General features: G+C 35.9%; 1 protein-coding gene across 2 annotated transcripts in view; it reads left to right on the top strand.

Annotated features, from left to right (window-relative positions):
- Positions 1 to 8,282, top strand: part of PLOD2 (procollagen-lysine,2-oxoglutarate 5-dioxygenase 2) — a 76,184-nt gene extending 67,902 nt beyond the window's left edge. For both annotated transcript variants that reach the window (XM_060767770.2, XM_060767769.2), the window contains 6 exons: positions 2,015 to 2,128; positions 2,370 to 2,435; positions 4,788 to 4,892; positions 5,727 to 5,873; positions 6,286 to 6,411; positions 7,252 to 8,282. In XM_060767770.2, the coding sequence (XP_060623753.2) occupies positions 2,015 to 2,128; positions 2,370 to 2,435; positions 4,788 to 4,892; positions 5,727 to 5,873; positions 6,286 to 6,411; positions 7,252 to 7,407 (714 nt within the window). In that variant the 3' untranslated portion in view covers positions 7,408 to 8,282. The remainder of the gene's footprint in view (positions 1 to 2,014; positions 2,129 to 2,369; positions 2,436 to 4,787; positions 4,893 to 5,726; positions 5,874 to 6,285; positions 6,412 to 7,251) is intronic.
- Positions 8,283 to 13,302: the final 5,020 nt, after the last annotated feature.

The raw sequence follows: 13,302 nt of genomic DNA, 5'->3' as shown, positions 1-13,302 counted from the left end.
TGACTAGTGGGGTGCCTCAGGGTTCTGTCCTAGGCGAACATCTTTATTAATTTTTTTAGATTAGAGTTTAGAGGGCATGCTTATCAATTTTGCAGATGACACCAAGTTGGGAGGGATACCTAATACGAAAGAAAGAAAATAAGAAAGGATCCGAATTCAAAATGACCACAACAGTTTAGAGACCTGGGCCAAAACTAACAAAAAGAATTTCAACAAGGAGAAATGTAGGGATACTTCACTTAGGCAGAAAAAAATGAAATGCAAAGATACAGAATGGGTGATGCCTGGTTCAACAGCAATCCACATGGAAAAGATTTTGGAGTCTTAGTGGACAAAAAGTTGAAAATGAGCCAACAGTGTGATGCAGCAGTTAAAAAAAGCCAATGGGCTTTTGGGCTGCATCAAAAGGGTCAAGGAAAGTCATGGTGCCCCTCTATTCTGCTTTGGTCAGATCTCACCTAGAATATTGTGTCCTGCAGAAGAGAAGGTTGAGAGGAGGCCTGTGAGCCATGCATAAATATTTGAGATGTTGTAAAGAAGAGGGAGCAGGCTTTTTTTCTGCTGCCCTGGAGTCTAGGACTCAAAGCAATGGATTCAAATTACAGGAAAGGAAATTCCATTTGAACATTAGGAAGAACTTCCTGACTGTAAGAGCTGTTCAAGAGTAAAATTCTCTGTCCCGGAGTGTGGTGGAAGCTCCTTCCTTGGAGGCTTCTCAACAGAGGCTGGATGGCCATCTGTCAGGGGCAGGCATGTAGCTGGGGGGGGGGGGGCTTGAGGGGCTTCAGCCCCCCCCCGAAAGGCCTTACTGGTACATTATTTCAACTGTTATGTTTATTCATATCATGATCTGATCACTATGCTCAATATATTCCATATGCATGGGGATATTGGGATAATGATACGAAAGGTTTGCTAGGGTAGACCCTCTTTCTCTCAGACTCAGCCCCCCATCCCCGAATCAAACTCAGCCCCCCTCCCCCCGAATCAAAATCCTGGCTACGGGCCTGGTCAGGGGTACTTTGATGGTACTTTTCCTGCATGGCAGGGGGTTGGACTGTATGAGCCATGTGTTCTCTTCCAACTCTATGATTTGAAAAGAGATGTTTGGGTTTACAAATCCCAAATCCCTAGCCAGCCTGTTCAATGACCAGGAATTCTGAGAGGGCCAGAAGTTTGACACCACTGAACTAGAAGGTATCTACATGAGGTCTGGAATGGGTGATATTTGGATTGCAAGTGGCTTTCAGTCATCCAGAAAACTATTGCAGGCTCTCCACCATCTCCCACTTCCAGATATCATGAAACACCTTTAATTAAGATATCATGAAAAGTCATACAACTGGGACATGACCAAAATGTATCTCAAAATTTCATCCTTCTCATCAAACTAACCATTTTGAGGCAAACATTTTCATTGCAGGTCAACTTATCAAAACATCTCATAAGAACGAAGATGTAAAAAGTCCATAGTTTTTTTTAATGCTGACTTCCTTTTCTTCTACCATTCTCATCTATCAAATTGTTATTTATTAGATGTTTAGGTTTTAAATTGATTCTACTGTGGATGAGTCGTGATTGATGTTCATTATCAATTGATAGGTGTTAAAGGCATAATTCAGTGTAGAACTCTGATATAGAGTCAAACCTTTCCATTTAACTTGCATATCCATAATCTATGGAATCCTGGTGTTTGCAGTTTATTGAGATGGAATTTTAGATAAAGGGAAACATATTTCCTAGAGGTTGGTGTTGATTTGAGGAATAAGTTGATGGAGAGAGAATCATGATAATGAATTTTGAATGACTAGAACTGAACAACACAGTGCTAAATCAAAACTAAGTTATGTAGGTCAGTGAAAAAATAAATGGAAATTAGCTTAAGCTATTACTAACTCATATCCTGTTTTAGTTAATTCAGAATGTTACTATTTCTTGATTCAACTCCATTGCTTATTTGTTTTTTTTCCTAAAAAATCATTACTAACATAAGGATGTTTTTGTCTGGTGGTAGGGTGTCTTCATGTACATTACTAACAGACATGAATTTGGGAGACTTTTATCAACTGCCAACTACAATATATCCCACTACAACAATGACCTTTGGCAGATCTTTGAGAATCCTGTGGTATGTATCTGATTATGCAGTAGAATTATTTTCATATTTCTAAAAGCACCCTTCCTTTCATATTGAAATGGATAACATAATGCTAGTTAAATATAAATATCTAGCAGTGTATTTTTTCAAGCCTTAATTGTTATTTCATAGATACCTTGTTTGGTTTAATGGAATTTCTGTGTTCCAAACAATTATCTGCATTTTTAAAACAGTTATAACAACCTATTTTTCTTTAAATAATTATTTCTAGGACTGGAAGGAAGTCTACATACACCCCAACTATTCAAAAATCTTCACGGAAAAGATAGTGGAACAGGTAGGTACTAGAGCTGCTTCACAGAGATTTCAAAACGTAATTTTCAAAATGCGATCAAGGATCCTGCATTGGGAGATGCATGTGTATCATTGCCTACATCTCTCCAATTCACTTTTAAGCAGTGATGCCTTTCCCACTCCCAACAGAGCCATTGCCATGTTTTTGGAAAGCAGTGGGTTGACTGAAGATGTACCTGTGCATAACTGGACATTCTATGATAGTAATCTTTCTACAGATAATATCTTTGTAGCCTGTCCAGCTAGAATAGTCCTGATTTCTCTGTTCATTCCTCACTGTCCACTAACCAGAAATTGTTGTATTGGGGTGCTATTTACAAGGTGAGTTGGAGTTGGGGGTTGGGCATTATATGCTTGGAACAAAACTGTGATTCCTACAGGGCCATAAAAGTGTGTTATAATAATGCAAGTGTCTTCATTTATACCATCTTATTCCCTTGTAAAGGGAGTCCACATGAGATTAGCAAGACTTCTATATTGGGGATTTATGTTTCATTCACCCACCTTTTTTATAATCCATCAGATATTGTCATCTGATCATTGCTTTATTGTATTTTACCTGTGTAGTTTAACCTTCTCTCAATCCAGAATTAGTCAAAACGTTTCTGAAGACAAAACTGTGCCATAGTTTATGCAGCTACAGGCAGTCCCCAAGTTATGAACAAGATAGGGTCTGTAGGTTTGTTCTTAAGTTGAATTTATATGTAAGTCAGAAAAGATACATTTTTAAAGTGTAACCATTCATCTATCTATCTACCTGTCTATCTATCTTTGCATTGCATAGGGAAGGGTTAATGCCTCTGTCATATTTTTTGTTGTTGTCTGTGCTCCTGTTCAGAATATTGCACCTCAATTGGATTTTGAAAAAATTGGCTTGTTGTGAAACAAGGATTGGTGATAAAGTTTCATTGGAGACACTGTTTCCCCATGATGTCTCTTTCAGGAGTGAATTTCCCTTCCTAGGGGTAGATTTCTCTCTCTCTTCCTGTTGTCTCGTCCCTGTTTAGAACTATGGGGTTTTGTTTTGTAAGTCAGGAACTTTTTTTGTGTGTGTCAGGAGTGACTCCTGGTGTGAGAGAATTGGCCGTCTGCAAGGATGTTGCCCAGGGGACGCCTGGATGATTTGATGTTTTTATCATCCTTGTGGGAGGCTTCTCTCATGTCCCCGCATGAGGAGCTGGAGCTGATAGAGGGAGCTCATCTACCTCTCCTCGGATTCGAACCTGCGACCTGTCAGTCTTCAGTCCTGCCGGCACAGGGGTTTAACCCACTGCGCCACTACTGCCTGTATAACTTTAATGTAAACAGGTGTAATTGTGTAATGGGTATTATTTTTGAAGGATGGGTGAATTTAGCACAGATCTGCATACATCTATTTAATATTTTTGCTTAATCTTTTAATTATCATGTAATATTTTGAAATCAACCATTTAAGTAGTACTAAACACTTCTTTCTACTACTTAAAAATATTAAATTAAATGGGGGTGCTAATCTTGTTACGAAGTGCCCCTACATGTTATCAAATTTAGCATCCAACTTAAGTAATGAAACATGAAGAAGGGACTTCATTCTCATGTCTACCTCAATTATGTGTGTGGGTGCTTCTGTACCTTTCCTACCCCAAATTTGGTTAACCTACCAGTATCAATGGAGTATGTCTCTTTGTTTTGACTCTAAAATGCCACATGTCTAGCACAGATTCAGTTCCCATATTTATGTGCTCCTTTTCACCCCTCACCCTCTCTCTCTTTTGTGGACAAAGTTAACAGGGCACAGAAATAAATATCAGCTAGTTTTTGATTTAGCAACTGTGTAAGACTATAGAGATCCTTGAATCATTAGACACCTGGGCAGCTACTTCAACATGTATCATAGTGCATATACTGCTGGGATAAAAAATACGAGGAAAGAAAATGTTATGTTTCCTAAGTATGAGAGTTCCAGAAAGATGGTGTGACATGCTGGTGTGGGCACTTGTGGGCATCTAAAAGGAATACTGCTCAATACTGACTGACCCAGGCAGCCACTGACACAGTTTCTCCTTTCAGATAATTAGAGATTTCACAAGGATTCTCTTTTGCAGCTGGCCAAGGCTGTTATACAGAATAACCAAACCATGACATTTTTATTAAACCCATGAGCTAAAAGACAACAAATCACATTAAAAAAAAGGAGTGCATCTGGTTGAAATAGTTATGAGCAAGGATCCCATATGTTCTGTTCTGTTTAAAATTCAAGATAGAAATTGCAAATAGTGTGACAACCTTGTTGAAATCGGAATGGAGAACAACATTATGATGTAAGAATGTGTATGTTTCTATTTTCTGTATGTAGCCATGCCCAGATGTATTTTGGTTTCCTATATTTTCTGAAACAGCCTGTGATGAAATAGTAGAGGAAATGGAACATTTTGGACAATGGTCTGGTGGAAAACACCATGTAAGCATGATTTCTATGTCTATATAATAATTAGAAAGTGTATATATTGCTGATTTGGTCATTTGGTTCATGGAGGGTTGGGCTCCTGGATGGTACTGTGGCCATTCCCTGTAAGTGCCAGCTGATTGTGGCATATGTTCACACAGCAAAACACAAGAGCTTCAACTGAGTTGTATTATGTGTCGCATTGATTGACAGTATACTTTAAATAAAGGGGGGATGAGCCTTTGTAACTACTGCAGCTTGAATGTCACTTATCTAGAATTCTGAAATCCAAAATACTCCCAAATCCACAATTGTCCATATGGGGAAATACTGGCACCTTTGCTTTGATGATTTAGTGTACACAAACTTTGTTTCATGCACAAAATTCCCTTCAGGCTTTGTGCATAAGGTATAACTGAAGCATACATGAATTTTATGTTGGAGCTTGAATTCTATATCCAAGATTTCTCATTATTTACATATATTCTAACATCTGAAAAAATAATGTTAATCTGTATAACACTAGCTTTAAAAGCATATGATTATCTAAATTGTCTTTAAACAACTGTTAAAGCAAAAATTATCAATGTAACACACACACACACACACACACACATATATATGAGTAAATGGAATAATATTTTGTGTTCTCAATTCCTTACACAATTGTTTGTGTAAACTAGGATGATGTTGAAAGGTAATGGAATATTGAAATGTTAGGATTACACAAATGTGTGCTGCTTATGAAGTGTTTGTGACTTTTGAGCATATTATCATGTAAAGGAGCCAGTCTCATGAAATGCCTGAGGTATTTCAACATAAAATAGCAGCTATCCTCTCTTGTCTCAGGACAGTCGCATTTCTGGGGGATATGAAAATGTTCCAACAGATGACATTCACATGAAGCAAGTTGGGCTAGAAAATGTTTGGCTACATTTTATTAGAGAATTTATTGCACCTGTAACATTAAAAGTGTTTGCTGGATATTATACAAAGGTAAGTTAAAACTTTTTCTCTTAAAAATTAAATGATTAGGATTTGAGCAAGCCATGTAAGGAGCATGTATATATGGAAAAACATGCAGGCTCTATATTTAAAAAGTGTGAGGAATTATGTGTTAAATATGAAGGAGATACTAAGGAAGCTGGAAGAGATGATACACAAAACATTCTTACAAGACATTTAATGGTTGTACATATTCTGGTTTTTGTTGCAGAAATGTTTGCTCAACAAAGATAGCATGTATTGTTGCTTGCATACATCTTGGACAGTGGTGGAATCTCTGCAAGTGTGAGCAGGGACATTTCCATTATACTAGCATTATTTTAGATTTAGACTTTATAGATTGCTCACTTTATGAATAAGCTATTTTTTTCTCTCTTTTGAAATGTCCCATTATTTTTTTTAGGGTCATGCCCTGCTCAATTTTGTTGTAAAATACTCTCCTGACAGACAACGTTCCCTCAGGCCTCATCATGACGCGTCTACATTTACCATCAACATTGCTTTGAACAAAGTAGAAGAAGATTTTCAGGTAAACTTGGAACATATTCCCCTCCAGTTAATTCATCTTACTCTTTAAACCTCTCAAATTAGTTGGACTACAACAAGAAAATGGTGATTTTAAAGGTTGGTTCCAGCCTATGTTAAAAAAAAAACGTTTCTTGCATGCTGGCTAACTGTTCAACCACATGTTTGGGAAGTTGGGGAAGGACTGAGGAATTATACTTTTTATCTCAAGATCAGAGTTTGAAGTCTGTACTGGGTAAAAAAAATCGTATAACATTCTTTTCTCAGTAGAAGCACATATTTTAGACAACACTTTTTTAATTTAATGAAAGAAAGCCTCAGATGTAATACAGTGTCAATATTATGTCTTACAGGTGAAAATTACCATGCTTGTTTCCCAATGTAATTTTGATGCCAGTTATTGTAACTTTCAGAATATTTATTTATTTACAACATTTCTACCCCAACTTTCTCAACTCCGGAGGGGACTCAAGGCGGTTTTACACATAGGCAGTTAATTGATGCTATTAAAAACAATACACAATTAAAATGATCATTTTAAAATAGAATTATAAAATATATCAAAACATTTAAAAACATTTAAACCATCATCACCACTGTTAAACCACACTATCCATAATCTTAAGCTGGGCCGTTCCAGTAGTCCTTGCACAGAAATCTATATCTATCTATTGCACAAGTTCTCCAAAGGCTTGATCAAAGTGCCACATTTTCACTCTCTTACGGAAGATCAGGAGGGAGGGGGCTGCTCTAATATCCCTGGGGAGGGAATCCCACAGCCGAATTACACTCAATTGCTTCCAGTTTCCACAAAGCTACAACTTTATATCTGATTCTCTTACAGGGAGGTGGATGTAAGTTTCTGCGGTATAACTGCTCAATTGAATCACCCAGGAAAGGATGGAGTTTCATGCATCCCGGAAGACTTACGCATTTACATGAAGGACTTCCCATTTTGAAAGGAACAAGATACATTGCTGTATCATTTATTGACCCTTAATTTTATTTCCCAGAACATCCAAAAAAAAGGAGGCCGTTTGGCAATCTATGATGAACTCTTATTTATAATCTCCCAGAAGATGGTGACAAAAGAAGCTTCTACACAGCTGCTTTACTTTGGGCCACAAATATTGGGGCAGGGAGAGATCAAACACTTGGAAGCATCTGCTCTGAGCCTTGAGTTGTGAAGTAAAAAAAGTTTCAATTTTCTCCCTTTCTCTCATAAAGGGATAGAAAGTATTTTGACACAGACAGTCCTTAAAGCTTGTGAGATGAATATTCATTTCAGAACATTGTGGACGTCAATATAAATTTTGAGCAAACGCTGACTATCATATTTAATAGCCACATGATGTTCCAAGTAAGAAGTACATTGCAGATAAATGCACATCATTGACAAAAAGTGAAAGTGGTTTATTCAGGTACATTGAAATGCCTTTCAATGAAGAAATAGTCTAGTTGGAAGTTTCTTCTGCACATCAAGTGACTTTTGATTAGACTTAAGTTATTCCAGAAATAATGTTTTGTTCCAGTTCTGGGCAGGTAATTGAAGCCCCACCTCTTTTTTTGTGGAAACTTTGCATCACATCTAAGAAACCAAATTTTCCATTCTTATTTAAAACTACTTGAATTTTGTATCAGAAGATCAAAAAGTTGAAGCTGTTTTTTGGTGTTTTTTTTTTTTACAAAAAAAATCAGGTATTTGACTTGCCTTTGTTTTTTAAGGGATCAGTTTTAAATAATTCCTGCTGTGCCTACTGTTTGTAATTTAAAGGTTAGACTTGAAAAATTGCTGAAACCAAGAAACCTGAAATGCTAACATGCACATATTTTTAAGTCTTGTGGAAAAATAAAGAAGTCTTAAATTAAGAGAAACTTTTGGTGTGTTTGCTTTTTTAAAAAACATACCCCTGTTTTGTAAGAAGTATTATTGGGGTTGGGTTGCTGTGAGTTTTCAAGGCTGTGTGGCCATGTTCTAGAAGCATTCTCTTCTTACGGTTCACCCACGTCTATTGCAGGCATCCTCAAAGGTTGAGGGGTCTGTTGGAAACTAGGCACATGAGGTTTATATGTCTGTGGAATGTCCATGGTGAGAGAAAGAACTTCTGCCTGTTTGAGGTAGGTGTGAATGTTGCAATTGTTCACCTTGATTAGCATTTAATGGCCATGTAGCCATTAAATTTACATTCACAGTTTGCTGCTAATCAGATGTTAGCAAAAACTTTAAAACTCATATCCCCTCACAAAAAAGCAAAATCATACTCCTTATTGATCAAAACCATACTCCTTATTTGCAAGAGTCCATGTAGCACAGCAAAAACTAGTAAGATTTAGCTATGTTATTTGTACATCCTTTTCCAGTTTGCACAAAACACATTCTTACACTTGCAAAGACTCTTGGCTATACTGGCAGAAAATGTCACTGTCTCACAGGTGAAAGGCAATTCTTTTTCATTCTTATGAGCAAGAATGAATTTGTTAAGGTTTTAGTTCCCTGTGCTATACTAGTGTGAAAGGATTTGGTCATTTTTCAAGATGACTATAGAAGACCTAATATAAAATCAGGGAAAATACATCAGACTGTACACTTTCATTAAGTGTAAAAAATTGGATAGTGCCTACACCAGTTAAGAAGGAATTAAAAATTGTTTATTAATAATTCTTGTATTTAAGCCATACACATCTGGAAATATATAGCTATCATAAACCTTTTATCCCTTGATAGTTTATACAGTGTCTGTTAAGTCAAGTCAATATCTATAGCTAGGTAAGTGACCTTTATAGATGCTAAAACCAATAGTAGAACATATAGCTGATTTCATCAGTGCTGCCTTTGAAAAATCTTCTAAATTTCTTGAGAGGACAGACGGATAAATGTCAGTGTTGTGGTAGAAGCAAAGACCACTAGCATTGAAATGATTATTCTCCCTCATCAACTTTGCTGAATTGGCCACATTGTCTAAATGTCCAATCTCTGTCTCCTAAAACAGTTATTTTAGTATCAACTTAAGAACAGAAAATTGAATGTTGATGGATATTAAAAGATGGTTTTAACTCTAATATTTAAAAATGTGTTATAAACACCAAGAACCGGAAAGTCCTGGCACTCGAGTATTGTAATAAGATCAGCTGTTACCAACAGTGTTATTTTGATTTTGAAGAGCCACGAATACAGGACCTCTTTTTGAAGAGGCACATCAAGCAAACCCTTGTCATGACTGCCTTCCATCTGGAAATCTATTTCCTCAATGTGAAAGACCACATGGATCCAGAATAAGTCTTCACAGTCATTTTTTTATAACTCACCTTGAGCCACAAGGAGATGTGGGTAAGAAATTATTATTATTATTATTATTATTATTATTATTATTATTATATTGAATCCACTGCCAAGACTCTACCTCTGGAAGACAATCAAATTCTGCACAAGACTGCCGAGACTATGGCTGCCATTCTGTTGAAAATCAAGAAATGCATGAGCTAGACATACATATTCACAACTGTATGTCTAGTATTTATGTTTACAATTGTGACATCATTGTGACAATTGCAAATGCTTCTTCCAACTTCCATTAACAACTAGTCTTTTTACATTATCTTTAAATTCTATTGGGATATTCTTCAGGTTGTATTTTGGAATTATGGTTGGTTTAGCTTTAAGCTTCACTCTAATTTTTGACATTAGCATTTCACTATCTGTGCTGTAATCTGCTTTTGGTTTTGTTTTTTCAGAGAGAATAGAGCTACTTCCAATTATATAGTCTATTTGGTTTCTATATCAACCACCAGGTGATGTCCATGTAAAGAGTCACCTTTTGGGTTGCTTGAAATATATGTTTGCATTGAACAAACTGTTGACATCACAAAATTCAGTCAGTCACTCTTCTGCTTCATACCTTGATCCTATGCCAAGTTTCCCCTCACCTTTGATTTTGCTGTGTTTCCTCCTTTTGAATTCCACTTGTCTTGGATTAACAAGAAGCCCTATTCTGATGTATGATCAATTTCCCCATAGATACCAACACAGAATTTTTCAATTTCTTCTTCTGCCTCTGTAATTGAATCATAACTTGGTTATATTTATGGATTTTCCCAAATCATATAGATAAGATTTGGTCAAAATGAGTTTTGTCTTTTAAGTGCTTGTGACATATCCTCCTCTCTATTCAAGCCATCCCATTTCTTTCCTGAATAAAACCCTGTGTTATTATCTAACTCAACATTTCTCATTCTTGTTGACTTTAGACCACTCATCCCAAGTATTGCAATGTTTATACATTCCATTTTTTGCTTTACTACGGTATGTCTAGCTTCCCCTGATTCATGTGTCTCACATTCCATGTCCCTGTAACATTGTGCAGCTTTGGACTTTCTTGTCCCCTCTGACCACCTCAATTGATGAATGTTCTTTCCACTTGAGTAATGTTGTGTCATTAATCGCAGTACCAATGGTAGTTCTTCTATTCTGATGTTTCCCAGTAGCTTGTTGAGTGTCGTCTGATCTGGTAGTGTCATATTCTGGCTCTATCAGTTGTTTCACTTTGGATTACCTCGTCATAATTTTTTTTAAAAATTTTTTAAAATGAGTAAAAACGGTATCATACTCGCTTTGGTGCTATACTAAGAAGTGCTTGCTATGGTGCCACTGCTTTTGTCTCTAAGAAATCTTCTGGTGATGCCCAAATTTGGTCTGGCTCCTCAGTAAAAGCTATCAAAATGGTAAACACTGATAACAATACTATTGCCACTAGCATAGCCTCTTGCCTCTTTTGTAATACCACAATTTCCTGTCCATAGAAAGGTTCCTTAGGCTGTGCTGAAGAGCCTAAGACTTTTTCTTTGGAGTGGTCTTCAATAATTCTTTCATATATGATTTATAATGTTCAGTAGATAGACAAGAAATGACAGGTGAAATCCAGTTGTTTTATTTTTATGTATATTTATCTGACTTTTTAATAGATATTTCGAATAGATTTTACTTTTTGTGTACTTGAACACCCAGAATTTTAAGGAAATTGCATTTCCATAGTGTTAAATTATCTAATATTTAGGAGTAGAGTGATCATAGAAATAAATAAAAAGCCATTTCAAAGATGTTTTATTCTTGAATGTGTCATCAAAAGTAAAACAGATTGGTTTTTGACACAAAAATTGCTTTCTGTATTCAAAATCTAAAAAAAGCTAAGTTGCAGTGTTGGAGCAAATACATTTCCATTTGGAACTTTTAAAAATTAGAAAATCAAAAGCTTGTGAACCTATTTCTTTTACCCAATAGAAAAGGTCATGTTTTCCACAGAAATGGATGGATGGAACCATTACATGACCAGGCTCCCAAAAAAGTCACAAACACAGCATAGTTCAGAAACCACATCTATTTTGCTCAGATTGCTATTTTGTTACCTGTCTATTTTTGCTGGTTTATTTTGAACCAATTCAAGGGTGTAATCCAGCAAAAATTACACAGTTGTCTCATAGATTTCACAGTTAGAAACTTAGATACATATTCAGTTCTTCCATAGAATTTAATCTCACTAAGGAGTATTGCAAAATTGTCTGCTTGGTGCAGTGGTTTTGTTGATAAATGAATTGAAAATAGAATCCTGGGGACTCGAACTTCCTTCAGAAGCTTTCTCAGCCTTTTTTCTCTCCTCGGCCTTTTGTTTTTTGGTCTGTGTCATCTACCTGGCTCAACAACCTACATTTGTGTTCACTTAATGGTTGTACTTTTTCAACTTGTCAGAAATCTTTTGGATTAATTTTAGCCGTGAACAAGTGTAAAAAGTGAGCATGATGGAAGCATAGTTTCTCAGTCTACACCAGATTACTTAAGAACAGTTAGAAACCCTTGGCATTTTTAATCCACATGTCCCATTTACCACTACCCAGAATAGTCAATACTGAAAGATTGTGGGAAATTGAATGCCAAACATCTGGTAGTTATAGGCTATTATTTATTTATTTATTTATTTCTCATCCCATTGGGAGACTCAAGGTGGCTTACAGCTCTGGCAATGCTGCTTAAAACACAGTCATTAAAAACATATTTCATCAACTAAACAATTCAAACAAGCAAATAAATACAAAGATGAGCAACAATGTTAAAAACGTATAAAGTGCATAGTACCATTATTCCACATTCCTTGTGTTGATATCCATAATAGCTTATTCCTTAAATGCTTTTGTGCAGAGCCAGGTCTTTAATATTTTTTTCTGAAAATCAGAAGAGAAGGGACCTGCCTGATGTGGCTGATGAGGGTGTTCCACAGCTTGGGGGCTACCACTAAGAAGGCACTGTCCCTCGCCCCCACCAATTGCACTAGGCTAAAGACTCCCAACATATTTTCTAAAAACTACACTTAAGAAAACCAAACATAAAGTATGATCCTAACAAAGATAGCTGAGAGCATACTGAGTTAACACTAAAACAAAGAAGCTGCTGATTTATTTATTTATATTATTATATTATTAACACTAAAACAAAGAAGCTGCTGATTTATTTATTTATTTATTTATTTATTTGTAAGTCAACTCCTGATCTATAAAGACTTTCCTGGAGAGGCTTTTCCTGAAAAATGTTTTTCAGAGATTTGCCAAAGGAAAATTTAGCAATTTGATTTAAAGCAATATTTTAATATATAAAATAAAATATAAAATAAAACATTTACTTTTGTGTTTAAAATTAATCATGTGTTTTTCATTCTTTGGATAACATTTCTCATATTGCACACTCACCAGCTGAATTATTGTTGTGAAGAATTTTGGAGGAATTGTTTTAACTTGGAAGATATACTATTTCAAAATGTTCAATATTGTGAAGTACAAGGGCAGAAGAAGTTAACAATGAAGCTTAACTTTATGATGACTAATGACAAAAAAATGTTCAACAAGGTGAGTT

The sequence above is a fragment of the Anolis sagrei genome, chromosome 3 (genome assembly GCF_037176765.1).
Source record: "Anolis sagrei isolate rAnoSag1 chromosome 3, rAnoSag1.mat, whole genome shotgun sequence".
NCBI classification, from domain to species: Eukaryota; Metazoa; Chordata; class Lepidosauria; order Squamata; family Dactyloidae; genus Anolis; species Anolis sagrei.
This window is presented reverse-complemented; position numbering and strand designations above follow the sequence as displayed.